This window comes from Homarus americanus, unplaced genomic scaffold, assembly GCF_018991925.1.
Source record: "Homarus americanus isolate GMGI-L3 unplaced genomic scaffold, GMGI_Hamer_2.0 scaffold23598, whole genome shotgun sequence".
In the NCBI taxonomy this organism is placed as follows: Eukaryota; Metazoa; Arthropoda; class Malacostraca; order Decapoda; family Nephropidae; genus Homarus; species Homarus americanus.
In genome coordinates, this window is record NW_024731054.1 from 4,271,568 (window position 1) to 4,286,794 (window position 15,227).

The following is a 15,227-nucleotide window of genomic DNA, read 5'->3' on the forward strand; positions in this document are numbered from 1 at the left end:
GTGTGTGTGGGTGGTGTGTGGTTGTGTTTGGGGTTGTGTGGTGGTGGAGTGTGTTGTGGTGAGTGTGTGTGTGTGTGGTGTGGTGAGGGTGTGTGGTGTGGTGAGGTTGTGTTGTGGTGGGGTTGTGTTGTGGTGAGGTGTGTGGTGTGGTGAGGGTGTGTGGTGGTGTGGTGGGGGTGTTGTGGGGTGTGGGGTTGTGTTGTGTGGTGGGGTTGTGTTGTGGGTGAGGGTGTGTGTTGTGGTGGGGTGGTGGTGTGTTGGGGGTGTGTTGTGTGGGGGGGTGTGGTGTGGTGGGGTTGTGTGGTGGGGTTGTGTTGTGGTGGGGTGTGTGTGTGGTGGGGTTGTGTTGTGGTGGTGTGTGTGGTGGGTGTGTTGTGTGGTGGGGTGTGTGTGGTGGGGTGTGTGTGTGGAGGTTGTGTTGTGGTGAGGGTGTGTGGTGTGATGAGGGTGTGGTGTGGTGAGGGTTGTGTTGTGGTGGTGTGTGTTGTGGTGAGGGTGTGGGTGTGGTGGGGTTGTGTTGTGTGTGGTGAGGTGGTGATGGTGTGTGGTGTAGTGTAGGTGTGGTTTTGTTTGGTGTGGTGAGTGTGTGTGTGTGTGTGTGTGTGTGTGTGTGTGTGTGTGTGTGTGTGTGGTGTGGTGTGGTGTGGTGGGGTTGTGTTGTGGTGAGGGTGTGTGGTGTGGTGAGGGGTTGTGTTATGGTGAGGTTGTGTTGTGGTGAGGGTGTGTGTTGTGGTGAGTGTGTGGTGTGGTGAGGTGTGTGGTGGTGTGGTGAGGTGTGTGTGGTGGGGTTGTGTTGTGGTGAGGGTTGTGTTGTGTGGTGAGGGTTGTGTTGTGTGGTGAGGTGTGTGTGGTGTGGTGGGGTTGTGTTGTGGTGGTGTATGGTGTGATGAGGGTGTGTGGTGTGGTGAGGGTTGTGTTGTGGTGAGGGTGTGTGTTGTGGTGGGGTTGTGTTGTGGTGAGGGGTGTGTGTGGTGTGGTGAGGTTGTGTGTTGTGGTGAGGTTGTGTTGTGGTGGGGTGTGTGGTGTGGTGGTGAGGGTGTGGTTTGGTGAGGGTGTGTGGTGTGGTGGGGGGTTGTGTTGTGGTGAGGGTGTGTGGTGTGGTGAGGGTGTGTGGTGTGGTGAGGGTGTGTGGTGTGATGAGAGTGGGTTTCGAATGGTGGTAGTACTTGACGTAATCGCGAAATTGTGGTTATAGTGACGGCAACGGTGGTAGAAATACTCATAATGATTGTTGTTGAATTGTTGGTTGTTGAAACAGTGGTGGTAGTAGTGATAGTGGTTGAACTAGTGTTAGTAGAAATATAATGTGACACCTACCTCTCACCACCTAACACCATAGCTGCCTACAACTAGCAACCAACTACCACAACCAACAACAGTCACCACCCACCAACCACAATCAACCATTATCACCACTACCTACGAACATAACCAACCACAATCACCACCTACCAACATAACCATCAACCACCACGACAACCAACAACAACCACCGCCAACACCTACTACCGCCACAACAACACCACCACCACAACTAACGATACCCACCTCCACCACCTACCACCCCAACCCACCACAACCAACCACAACCAACCACCATCAGAGGCAGTATGGAGTCACTTGAGCGCGACTGTATGAAAGAGACTATTAGAGACTGTAATTTATTATCTCTTCTCTACCAACACGAGTCTCCATTGTCTCCCTCCCGCGACCACCCCCCCCCTCTCTCTCTCTCTCTCTCTCTCTCTCTCTCTCTCTCTCTCTCTCTCTCTCTCTCTCTCTCTCTCTCTCTCATCTTTGCCCCACACTCATCCTGTCCACGTTCTTATAGTCTACAAGTGTGGTGTACAGGTGTAGTGTACAGGTGTTTGTGGTTTACAGGTGTAGTGTACAGGTGTTTATAGTTTACAGGTGTTTGTAGTTTACAGGTGTAGTGTACAGGTGTTTATAGTTTACAGGTGTTTGTAGTTTACAGGTGTAATGTACATGTGTTTGTAGTTTACAGGTGTAGTGTACAGGTGTTTGTAGTTTACAGGTGTAGTTTACAGGTGTAGTGTACAGGTGTTTGTAGTTTACAGGTGTAGTTTACAGGTGTAGTGTACAGGTGTTTGTAGTTTACAGGTGTAGTTTACAGGTGTTTGTAGTGTGCAGGTGTGAGTGTGGCTTACAGGTGTGAGTGTGGCTTACAGGTGTGGTGTGAGTGTGGCAGGTGTGGTGTACAGGTGTTTATAGTTTACAGGTGTGGTGTACAGGTGTTTTGCCTTGGTTTACGGGTGTCTGTGCAGGTGTTTGTGGTTTACAGGTGTGGTGCAGGTGTTTGTAGTTCCCCAGGTGTAGTGTACAGGTGTTTGTGGTTTACGGGTGTAGTGTACAGGTGTTTGTTGGTTTTACAGATTATGATGTACAGGTGTTTGTAGTTTGGGTGTAGTGTACAGGTGTTCATAGTTTACAGGTGTGTTCATAGTTTACAGGTGTATTGTACATTTGTTTGTGGCTTACAGGTGTAGTGTACAGGTGTTTGTGGCTTACAGGTGTAGTGTACAGGTGTTTGTGGCTTACAGGTGTAGTGTACAGGTGTTTGTGGCTTACAGGTGTAGTGTACAGGTGTTTGTAGTTTACAGGTGCAGTATACAGGTGTTTGTAGTTTACAGGTGTAGTGTACAGGTGTTTGTGGTTTACGGGTGTAGTGTACAGGTGTTTGGGGCTTACAGGTGTAGTGTACAGGTGTTTGGGGCTTACAGGTGTAGTGTACAGGTGTTTGTGATTTACAGGTGTAGTGTACAGGTGTTTAGGGCTTACAGGAGTAGAGAGGGAAAGGGGGTGAGGATGATAAGGAGAGAGAGACGAAGGAAGAAAAGGAGGGAGGTAAGGAAGACAGGAGGGTAGAAGGAGGGAGGGAAGGACGGCGGGAGGGTAGAAGGAAGGAGGGAGGGAGGGAAGAAGAGAGAGAGTGGGGGAGGGAGAGAGGAGAAGACAGAGGGAGAGAGAAGGAGAAAGAAAAGAAAGGGAGGAAGAAAGAAAGGGAAAGAAGGAGGAAAGAAAGGGAAATAAGTTGGGAGGAAAGAAAGGGAAATAAGGAGGAAAGAAAGGTAAAGAAGAAGGGAGGGAGAGAGAGGGAAGAGGAAGGAAATAGTAGTAGTAGTTTGCAATCACCAGGTTGGGTGTACGTACTGTGAGGGAGGCAAGTAGTGAGCCGTGAGGAAAGTAGTGAGTCGTGCGAGAAGTAGTGAGTCGTGAGGGAAGTAGTGAGTCGTGCGGGAAGTAGTGAGTCGTGCGGGAAGTAGTGAGTCGTGCGAGAAGTAGTGAGTCGTGCGAAGTAATGAACCGTGGGGGAAGTAGTGAGTGGTGAGGGGAGTAGTGAGTCTCGTGAGGGAGTAGTGGGCCGTGGGAGTAGTGAGCCGTGCAGGAAGTTAATTGATTAATCACGCAATGTGGTGGTGGTGGGTGTAACTGTCATCAGCCCATCTCTGTCTGTCTGTCTGCCTGAAAGAGCACGATAAGTTAAATGCTCTCCTCTCTCTCTCTCTCTCTCTCTCTCTCTCTCCTCTCTCTCTCTCTCTCTCTCTCTCTCTCTCTCTCTCTCTCTCTCTCTCTCGTGTTAAAAATACCATCCAGACAGCAGACCTCTTCATGACACTTCCTAACTTCATGACCAAACTAACACACACACACACACACCCGCATGACCGAAATAACTCGAGCGGTCATGCGGTCAGGTAAAAGGTAAACTCAGTCAATATAAACTAGAGGAATCGTCAAGCATAGTAGATAGTTTTGATGTGTTAAGAGAGGTGGTGTTGGGGGGTAGGTGTGGGTCATGGGGAGGTATGGGTCATGGGTTAGGTGTAGGTCATGGGTTAAGTGTGGGTCATGGGTTAAGTGTGGGTCGTGGGTTAGGTGTGGGTCGTGGGTTAGGTGTGGGTCGTGGGTTAGGTGTGGGTCATGGGTTAAGTGTGGGTCATGGGCAGGTGTGGGTCATGGGCAGGTGTGGGTCATGGGCAGGTGTGTGTCATTAGGGGCATTATGGGTCAAGAAAGGAAAGGAGGATAAGAGGTCAGGTGAGGGGTAATGATCACTGTGGTCAGCTTCTCTCAGCACACACACACAGGTGAGAATCAGGTGATGAGAGTGTTAACAACAGGTGTGCCCCCATACGGTCTGTTTACTTACCTGGGAGCACCTAGTTCATTACCTGGCTCACCAACCTGCCCGATAATGTAGAACCTCGACTTAGTGATGAGCTAGGTGATAAATTTACACACCTGTCTCGTATAGCCCGGTGTGTTGGTGATCTGTCTGTCTCTCTGTCTGTGTGTGTGTGTGTGTGTGTGTGTGTGTGTGTGTGCCGTCGTCTGTAGCAGTAGTGAAGTCAGTAAATGATGCAGCAGCAGCCTCGTTATCAACATAAGGACTGAATCAGCAGATGAAACAACAACAGCAGCAGGTCATGAGTTGACATAAGCTGTTTTAGGAGCAGTAAAAGTTTCAACACCAGCAGTACCAGACATCACACCAAGTAGAAGAAGCAGTTTAGCAGCAGTAGCAATACCAGCCGCAACAATAGTTCTAACAGCAGTGAAAGTACAGTACTGACAGAAACATCTCCACCACACTTGACAGCTGCAACAGATAAAGCATTAGCAGCAGCATAAGAAACAGCAGCAGCAGCAGCAAGGGTCTCCCCCGGGGGTGTGGGTGTCAGCCGGGGTAAGCTAAGTGACCGACACCTTCAGAGTCGCACACACCACCTGCGTCACTCCCGACCACGAATACGAATGGTCGACGATCACCTGACGGACCTTATATGAGGAACGGGTATTCATAAACCAAGCCTCGGGTCCTGCTTTATGACAGGCCCGGTCGGGGAGGGTGGTGAGGAGTAGGACCTGGAGAGACCCGCAGGAGTTGGGGAAGGTGTGGAGGGCTTGGGGTTGGTGTGGAGGGCCTGAGGTTGGTGTGAGGGCTTGGGGTTGGTGTGGAGGGCCTGGGGTTGGTGTGAAGGGCTTGGGGTTGGTGTGGGGGCCTGGGGTTGGTGTGAGGGCCTGGGGTTGGTGTGGAGGCCTGGGGAAGATGTGGAGAGCCTGGTTGGTTGGTGGAGGGCCTGGGGAAGGTGTGGAGGGCCTGGGGAAGGTGTGGAGGGCTTGTGGAAGGTGTGGAGGGCTAGGTTGGTGTGGAGGGCCTGGGGATGGTGTGGAGGCCTGGGGAAGATGTGGAGAGCCTGGGGTTGGTGTGGAGGGCTTGGGGATGGTGTGGAGGGCCTGGGGAAGGTGTGGAAGGCCTGGGGTGCCAACTTTTACCACAACTGTGTGATTGTTTCGGTAATGGGTGGTCAAATGGGCCCTATTTTTATAGCACTCAGTTCTGATGGGCCCCAGTTTTGTCTCTTACTCGTCCTGATGGGCCCCAGTTTTGTCTCTTACTCGTCCTGATGGGCCCCAGTTCTGCCCCTTACTCGTCCTGATGGGCCCCAGTTCTGCCCCTTACTCGTCCTGATGGGCCCCAGTTCTGCCCCTTACTCGTCCTGATGGGCCCCAGTTCTGCCCCTTACTCGTCCTGATGGGCCCCAGTTTTGTCTCTTACTCGTCCTGATGGGCCCCAGTTCTGCCCCTTACAGGTCCTGATGGGCCCCAGTTTTATTACGTCCTTGTCTTTACGGCTCCCTGACCAACCTAAGCTCACACTACCACTCAACTCTTATGGGCTAGGTTAGGATAGGATAGGATAGATTAGGATAGGGCCGATCAGGACTTGGTTTGCGCAGGAATGGGGTCGCGCAGGACAGGTGAACCATCTATCCAAGAACCAGCTGTTTGGCGTGGGGATGTGGGAGGAGGTGTGGGGAAGGATGGGGAAGTGGAGACTGATGTGGTACAGTGTGTGGGAATGGCTGAGGAAGTGAGGACTGACGTGATGAAGCAAGGAGGAGTATATTAGGCGAGGAGTTAGGAAGTGAGGACTAACGCGCTACAGCATGTGGTGAGGACCCAGGAAATGAGGAATTAGCTGATAAATGTCAGTGAAGGCAGAGAGGGAGGGAGTAGTAGTGTGGGAAACGTTGAGAGAGAGAGAGAGAGAGAGAGAGAGAGAGAGAGAGAGCGATAACGGACATAATAAAAATACATAAATAAATAAATAAATAAATAAATAAATAATGAAAATAATAATAATAATAATAATAATAATAATAATAATAATAATAATAATAATAATAATAATAATCTTTCATTACAGACCTGAACCCCGCCTGAAGTACAACAGTCAAGGTAAGTAACAAATTAATAATGATCGTGACGCTCTGTTAACTCCTGTTTACACGCACACACAGTATGGGCCAATACGCCCGCTGCAGTTTCCTCCATTCTTATGTTCTTATATGAATGGAGGAAATTTCAGCGGGCCTATTGGCCCATACTGGGCAGTCCCGTTTACACCCAACCCCTATTGCTCATATAAGCATCCAACCTATGTTTGAAGCTATTCAGCGTATTCGAGTTAATGATGATATTTGGTAACTTGTTCCATTCATCCACTACTCTGTTTCCAAACCAGTGTTTACCTATTTCACGCCGAAATCTAAATTTGTCTTATTTAAAACCGTTGTTACGAGTTCGCTCCTGGTTGGATAGTTTGAGTCCCTTTGTAATGTCCCCTTTGTTTAGCCCTGACTTCCACTTATACACCTCTATCAGGTCGCCCCTCGCTCTACGTCTCTCGAAGGAGTGCAAATTAAGATGCTTTAACCTGTCTCTATACTCAAGGTTCCTAATGTCCGGGATTAGTCTTGTCATTCTCCTCTGAATTCTTTCCAATGATTCTATATCCATCCTGTAATACAGTGACCAGAACTGAACTGCGTAATCCAGGTGAGGTCTCACAAGCGCAAGATACAGTTTTAGGATGACCTCGCTAGTCTTGTAACTAACACTCCTTTGTATGAACCCAAGTACTTTATTAGCCTTGTTACGAGCAAAAACACATTGTTTACTTGGTTTAAGGTTCCTACTTATCATTACTCCTAAATCTCTCTCGCAGTCGGATTTCTCTATGGCATCGTTGTTCATCTGGTATCTGGTTTCCCTGTTTACATCTCCTATACTGAGTACTTTACATTTGTCGACGTTGAATTTCATCTGCCATTTTTCAGACCATTCGAAAAATTTGTTTAGATCTTCCTGTAGTTTTGCCGAGTCAGCCCACAACATCAATCCACTCCTGTCAGCCCACAACACCAATCCACTTGAGTCAGCCCACAACATCAATCCACTTGAGTCAGCCCACAACATCAATCCACTCCTGTCAGCCCACAACATCAACCCACTCAGAGTCAGCCCACAGCATCACTCTTCACTAACTGGTATTTAGGATAAATTACGTCCCCTCCTAATGACCCACCGTGTTTAGTGTGTATTGAGTCATACTAATTATTCATTATGAGGTGAGTATGAATGATGCTGTGCTATCAGTGAGGACCCGGTTAATTGCTCGCTTAATTGGGTAGCTTCTCTTACCTCTGTCTCTACCTCTTACCTCTTACCTCTTGCCTCTTGCCTCTTACCTCTTGCCTTTTGTCTCTACCTCTTACCTCTACCTCTTACCTTTACCTCTTACCTCCACCTCCACCTCTACTCTTGTTTCACCTCCAGGGTGAATAGCGACTTCTCCCTCCCCTGCAGGTTTGAGTATATTCTTGATAATAGATTATGATGGTGGGGTGTGGTGTATGGTGGGTGTGTGTGTGGTGTGGTGTGTGGTGTGTGTATGGTGTGGTGTATGGTGTGTTGTGGTATGGTGGTGTGGTGTGTGTGTGGTGTGGGGGTGTGGTGTATGGTGTGGTGTGGTGTGGGGTGTGTGTGTGTGGTGGTGGTGTGGGTGTGTGGTGTGGTGTATGGTGTGGTGTGTGGTGTGTGTGGTGTGTGTGGTGTGGTGTGTGTGGTGTGGTATGGTGGTTTGGTGTGTGGTGTGGTGTGGTGTATGGTGTGTTGTTGGTGTGTGGTGTGTGGTGTGGTGTGTGGTGTGGTGTGGTGTGGGGTGTGGTGTGGTGTATGGTGTTGTGGTATGGTGGGTGTGGTGGGTGGGTGTATGGTGTGTGTGGTGTGGTGTGTGGTGTGGTGGTGTGTGGTGGTGTGTGTGTGTGTGGTGTGGTGTGGTGTATGGTGTGTTGTGGTATGGTGTGGTTGTGTGTGGTGTGGTGTATGGTGTGGTGTGGTGTGGTGTGTGGTGTGTGGTGTATGGTGTGGGGTGTGGTGTGGGTGTGTGGGGGTGTGGTGCGGTGTATGGTGTGTTGTGGTATGGTGTGTGTGTGGTGTGGTGTGTGGTGTGGTGTATGGTGTGTTGTGGTATGGTGTGGTGTGTGGTGTGGGGTGTGTGTGGTGTGTGTATGGTGTGTTGTGGTATGGTGTGGTGTGTGTGGTGTGGTGTATGGTGTGGTGTGCGTGGTGTATGGTGTGTGGTGTGGTGTGTGGGTAGTGTGATTGAGAGAGTATGGTGATGGGGAGGGTTGATGGTGATGGGGAGGGTTGATGGTGATGGGGAAGGTTGATAGATATATCCCACCGGACCAATTACTAAGGGAGGGAGGAGGAGGAGGGAGGAGGAGGGAGGAGGGAATAGTCAGGAAGGCACCACCACAACCCACAACGACAATAAAAATATATTATATTATATATTATATTATATATTATATATTATAATAAAGGCAAAAAGTATTCCCCAAAAAATATAAATGAATCTAAAATTCCTAAAATAAATAAATAATTACTCAAAATAATAAATCACCTTAAAAATAAATAAAACCTTCCTCCCCAAAAAATAATCCATATAATTCCCAAATAAGATAAATAATTCCTTATAATATTAAACATGTTCAAAATAAAGAATCCCCAAAAAAAAAAAAAAAATCAAATCGAAAACAAATAGTAAATAAAATATCGGCAAAAACACATCACAGAATCGCTGACCTGAAAAACAAAAGCCACGACAACAAAACAGGTAAATAAAAGATCCCAATATACCATTACTTAATATAATATGTACACGGTGGAGAGGAGGACAAAAACCCCATTGATGTTATCCTAAAATGACAAAAAAAGACCTGGGATTTTATATGGGTAATATCTTGAGAAATATAGTGTGTGTGTGTGTGTGTGTGTGTGTGTGTGTGTGTGTGTGTGTGTCGGAATGTTGTGATAGGAAATGACAATCAAAATGTTTAACCTGTAATATATAATCAGGTGTACTCCAACCATCCTGCCCTGCCTCACTCACCCCTACTCCCCACCCTACTACCCTACCCGATTCCTATTCTTGTTTCTTACCCCTCCCCTTCATCTTGATTGAAATAAGGGTAATGTGTGATAATAGTCATTTCTGGGGCGAAAACATTACCACATTTTAACCTTTTGTATTCCACATCATTTGATTGGATGTATTTTGGAGGGGGAGGGGTTGGGGTTGGGTAGGGGGTGGGGGAGGGGGGGTAGGATATCACGCCTCGTAATTCAGTCTTCATTTTTTGGTGTGGTGGGGCCAGTAAGGGAAAGGATGTTTTTATCGGCAGAGAGTGTGGGATCATCGTCTTTAAGGGGCTAGAGTTTAAAGGGGGAACACAGTGCTAAACCGAGGTGATAGAGAGAGGGGGGTTAATCTTAGAACTACGGGTTAAATACTATGGGGGGAATGTTTATAACCCAGGAGTGTGTTATTGAATGGTGTTAGTTTATGGTTCAAGGAGGGTTGTTATTGTCCGTTATTGTCCGTTATTGGGTTGTCATTTCGGGCTGCTGAGGACCTGTATTAAAGACACACACTCACTCACACACACCCGGGCGGTAATTTAAGGCTATTGACTAACGCCCAATATATTATACAAATCCTCGTTCAACTTAACAAGGTGGTGGCGGGCCGGGGAGACCAGGTTTGACCCCATGTAACAGGTGTGCAAAGGTGAGGACTCTGTGTTATTAGGCTATAACGAGAAATGACGTCAATAATGTGAGGGGAAGGAAGGATGGAGGAAGGAGGGAGGGGGGAGGAAGGATGGAGAGGGGGATGGGAGGGAAGGTATGATGGAGATGGGAGGGGAGGGAAGGAGAAGGTATGATGGAGGATGGGAGGGTGAGGAAGGAGTGAGGAGGGAGGGAGGGGGGGGGAAGGAAGGAGGGAGGGAGAGGGGAGGGAGGATGGATGGATGGGATGGAAGAAGGTATGATGGAGATGGGGGAGTGGGAGGAAGGAAGTAGTGAGGGGAGGGAGGGGGACAGGGGAGGAGGAGGATGGGAGAGGAGGAGGATGGATGGATGGGAGAGGGGATGATGGAAGGATGGGGGGGAGGAGGGAAGGAAGTGGTGAGGGAGGGAGGAGGGAGAAGGGAAGGAAGGGAGGAGGGAGGGAGGATGGATGGAGAGAAGGTATGATGGAGGATGGGAGGAGGGAGGGAAGGAAGTAGTGAGGGAGGGAGGGAGGGATGACAGTTAATTTACAGGTGTGTTGGGGTGATTATATATATATATATATATATATATTGTTAAATTGTTGTGTCTCAAATATAATGAATTGCGAGTTACGGTGTAGTGGTAAGTTGATGAAGGTTCACACACACACACACCTACTACTACTACTACTACTACTACTATTTCTTCTTTGCTGTCACTCGGAATCGAGTATGACGATCATCCAGCTATGATACAGTGATATGAGTTATTAAGGCTGCCACTTTCGTTGGTGAGCTCTGAGGTGACTAGAGATATCGAACAGGACCGGCAGGGCCGTCCACAGATGTTGCATGTGGAGGGCTACGTCTAGTGCGGGAGGGGCGGGGGCAGCGTCTTTCCGGCACTGGCGCTTGTCTGCCTCGGTATGCAGTCGGGCTAACTCGAAATTATTGACACCTTCTCGTGCGGTGCTCCCCCAAGTGTTACGGTGTGGAGTAATCGTCTCCCAGGTGAGGGGGTCGATTTGGCACTTTTTCAGGTTTGTCTTAAGACTATCCTTATACCTTTTCAGTTGCCCGCCAGCGTTACGTTTACTATTCGTTAGTCGACTGTAAAGTAGCTGCTTTGGCAGTCTACTGTCGTCTATGTGGGTAACATGGCCAGTCCAGCGTGGTTGTTCATGGATAATGGTAGCCTCGATGCTCCTACAGTTGGTGTCAGCGAGAACACACACACACACACACACACACACGTTATTAATTAGCAACACCCTCATGTCCATTTAAACATACGCACTACAAATTGTTACTTTCCTGTCGGCGGATGTGTACACCCCTCTCTCTCTCTCTCTCTCTCTCTCTCTCTCTCTCTCAGTGGTTCTCCCCCACAGCCTCATTTTCTCCTTCCCTCCCTCACTTCCTTCCTCCATCACTCCCTCCCTCGCTCTATTTAAGATCTTCCTTCCTCCCTTCTTCCTTTCCTTCCTGCCTTTCCCTCCCTCCCATCTTCTGGGTAACTCAGCCTAGAGGAACAGGTGGAGGACAGAGGGAGAGAGGGAAGGAGAGATGGATGGAGGGAAGTAAGGATGGATGGATAGATGGCTTGGTGGAGAGAGGCAGGGAGTGGATGGCGAGAGGATGAGAGGGGAAGAACGGAGAGAGATAAATGGGTGGTGGGAGAGAGAAAAGAAAGGGGAGAAGGAGAGAGAGAGGTCTGCGGTAGATGGTAGGGGGCGTAATCTGCCAGGTCCATCTTTAGTGCCCAATTTACTGTAGAGTCACTCGCTAGTCCTCCCCGGCCTTCCCCAAAGTACTGGTGGTGGCTCCCAAGCACTGGTGGCCCTCCATAAGTACTGGTGGCCCTCCCAAGAACTGGTGGCCCTCCCAAGTACTGTGCCTCCCCCAAGAACTGGTGGCCCTCCCTATAATTGGTGCCCTTAAGCACTGGTGCCTCCTCAAGAACTGGTGGCCCTCCTACACTGGTGGTCCTCCCTCATGTACTGGTGGCTCCTCCCATATTGGTGGCCCTCTTCTGCCACTGGTGGCCTCTACCCAAGAACTGGTGGCCCTCCTCAAGAACTGTGTCTCCTCATACTGGTGGCCTTCCCAAGCACTTGTGGTCCTCCCATACTGGTGGCTCCCAAGCATTGGCTTCTCCCCAAGTACTGGTGGCCCTCCCCAAGTACTGGCTTCCCTCCCCATGTACTGGTGGCCCTCCCCAATAACTGGTTGTCCTCCCCAAGGGATGGGTGCCTTTCCCGAGAGAGAGAGAGAGAGAGAGAGAGAGAGATCAGTACTAGGTTATGACCAGGGGACGGCACCTCTGACCTCTCCTGTCAGGTTTTAATGTCATCCACTGTTATGGTGTCATGAACCTGCTGGCCTCCACACACACACAGAGTAGATAATTGTACAGAATAAGAGAATGTATATGTGTATGTGTGTGTGTGTGTGTGTGTGTGTGTGTGTGAAGTAAACTTTTCTTTTTAACGACATAAAAAAAAATTCTCACTCATACCTCCCATGTTTTCCTTCCTTTCCTCCTTTACTTCCCCTCTTCCTTCTCACCTCCCCACACCCTTCCCTTTTCTTCCCTCTCTCTCCCCTCCCTCCCTCCTTTCCTTCTCCCTTTCTTCCCTCCACTCTTCTCACCTCCCCCACATCCTTTTTTTTCCTCCCCTCTCCCTTCCCTTCCTCACTCCTTTAATTTCCCACTTTTCCCATCTCCTTCTCTTCCCTCCCTCCTTCCTTCCCTCTTCTCTTTTTCCATCCCCTTTACCCTTTACACCTCTCCTTCTCTTCCCTCTCCACCTCCACATTCTCCCTCCCTAACTCCCTCCCCACCTCCCCCCCGCCTCTCCTAGATGAGCGTCTCACTATCTCATCATCTGGGTCGCCTTTAGCCTCCCCGGGGTGAGGCAGTTCTCACCCTTTGGTCACGGTCGATGGCCATCTTTCGGGTGTGGCCAACCTCGGTGACTTTATGGCCAAGCTCCAGCTGAGGGGCCACACCTGAGGAGCCACACCTGAATGGCTACACCTGAAAGAACACACCTGACAGTTATATTATATTTCCCAACGAAATTATTGTAGATTAACCTCTGTGAGGCGAGAGAGAGAGAGAGAGAGAGAGAGAGAGAGAGAGAGAGAGTTAATGGGTGTCTCACACACACACACACAAACATGTACATATTTTGGGGGATTAACGGGGTAATAATTGACCGCCAGTTAGAATTCATTAACGCTACAGTCACGTCTCGGGCGCCGTGTTCTCTCCAGTAATTGTTCGAGGGAACACTTTTTTCCCTCCCCCAGATACTAAGAGACAGCCTGGGGTGACTTTGGGGGGTGATGTTGGGGAGGTATTCAGGGTTTTTTTCGGGGGTGTGGGTGTGTTCTGGAGGTGTTTGAGTGAGGGGGTGGGAGATTTTGGGGGGTGTGAAATGGGATCCAGTCTTAATACGTCTTTAATCCAACCTAACCTAACCCAACCCAACCTACCTAACCTAACCTTACCCAACCAGTACCCCGGGGAGCAGTGACCACCACCTCCTTAACCACCACAATGGCAAAACCAACACCTGGGCTATAGAACCTCCTCCCCCCTCCCTCCACCCTACGCTATCCTCTTCCGCTGGTCTCTTTTACACTGTAACTATCCATCTTCTTCGTCTACCTCTCCTCCTCCTTCATCTGCTCTGCTCTTCCTCCGTCTTTTATTCCCTTCTTGCCACTCTCCTCCTCTTCCATCTACATCTGCCTATCATCTCAAATATTTCCTCATCCCATTGTCCTTCCCCTCACATCATCACCTTCCTAACCTAACCTAACCTAACCTACCTTGAGTTGTGTCTATGGTTACGGAGAGGGCAAGTGATGTTAGAGCCTTAGGGATGTGTTGATGTTTTGGTCCGTTCTGTCTAGGTGTTGTGTTGTGTTGTGTTGTGTTGTGTTGTCTCCTGTTCATGTAATACCTCAACTCACTGATGTATTTTTAAGTTACAAATTTATCGTTGGGTTTTATTTATTTATTTTCTTCTTCTTTTTATTTTATACCAAAAGTTTCAGGTCATGAAGGAGAAAATAATCATGAATGTACAATGTGTCGTGATGTTGGTCCAGCCAGGCAAATATCCTCTTGTATTCTGCGCTGTAATAATAATAATAATAATAATAATAATAATAATAATAATAAATTTCAACAAAAAATCACCGTTTGTTAATATGTCTTATAAAAAAGAAAAAGAAAAGACCAAATTTGCGGCCCTGAAGGAGATGATGGTGAAGGTGTGTCGCGGTACAGCCAAGTGTCCTCCCCTAATGAACAAGAGGCCTTAGCCACTAATCCCCCCAGCCTTACCCACACAGGTGACCTCACTAAAGGATCCGTGTGGGTTTTGCTATTGTCCGTGTGCATAAGGTGATGACCCCGCCACCTCCTTTGACCTCACTTCTCGCCCTCCACATCAGGTCACCTCACCTCAGATATTTCAGGGATTATTACAGGTGTTGGGTTTTTGGCCACACCTGTGTGTGTGTGTGTGGGCGTGCACGCGCAGTATTGGATAATGCATAATTATATTAACTCTTGTATGTAATTTAACTATGTGTAAATGGTTACATAATATAATAGTTATATAACAGCCAACAAAAACAGCAACAACATTTAAACAACAACATGAACAATAAAACAGCACTTAAACAACAACAGCAGGCAGTGCAGCTGTGACCTGACAAGATGGACCAGGTCATTAGCGTCACACCTTCAGGGAGTGTACACAGGTTAAACCAACACCTTGACCTGCCCACCGCTCACCCCTACCCTGCCCATCACTCATGCCCTGCCCATCATTACCTCTGTCTTGCCCATCACTCATGCCCTGCCCATCACCCTCATCCTACTTATCATTAATCCTGCCCTACTGACCACTCTTGCCATGCCCATCATTACCCCTGCCATGCCCCCCCCCCTCCCATCCTTCTCTCCACTCCGTCACTCTCAACTCTATTCTTCTCTCCTTCCTTCCTCCCTATTTGCCCCTCATCCATTCCTTCCTCCCTTTTCTCTTGCTCTCTCATTTTTCCCCCTTTCTTCCTTCCTCCCTCCCTCACTCCCCCTTTTTCCCTCCTCCCTCCTTATCTGCCCTCCCCCCTCTCTCCCTCCCTCACTCCCCCTTTTCCTTCCTCCCTCCCTACCTGCTCCTTCTCCCTCACATCTAAGGGAGGATATATAGCAGATGGCTTCTAGGTGCTGAGTGTTGAGTCCTAGGTGCTGGAGTCTAGGTATTGTGTCCTAGGT

At 48.8% G+C, this 15,227-nt stretch overlaps 1 protein-coding gene across 1 annotated transcript in view; it reads right to left on the bottom strand.

The window, feature by feature from the left end:
- LOC121867436 (extensin-like) overlaps positions 1-13,895 on the bottom strand; it is a 43,332-nt gene extending 29,437 nt beyond the window's left edge. Inside the window, exons 1-3 of the mRNA XM_042367348.1 lie at positions 13,769-13,895; positions 12,858-12,940; positions 4,800-5,258 (exon numbers count right to left, since the gene is read on the bottom strand). Of these exons, the coding sequence (XP_042223282.1) occupies positions 4,800-5,258; positions 12,858-12,940; positions 13,769-13,895 (669 nt within the window). The remainder of the gene's footprint in view (positions 1-4,799; positions 5,259-12,857; positions 12,941-13,768) is intronic.
- Between the last annotated feature and the right edge of the window lie 1,332 nt (positions 13,896-15,227).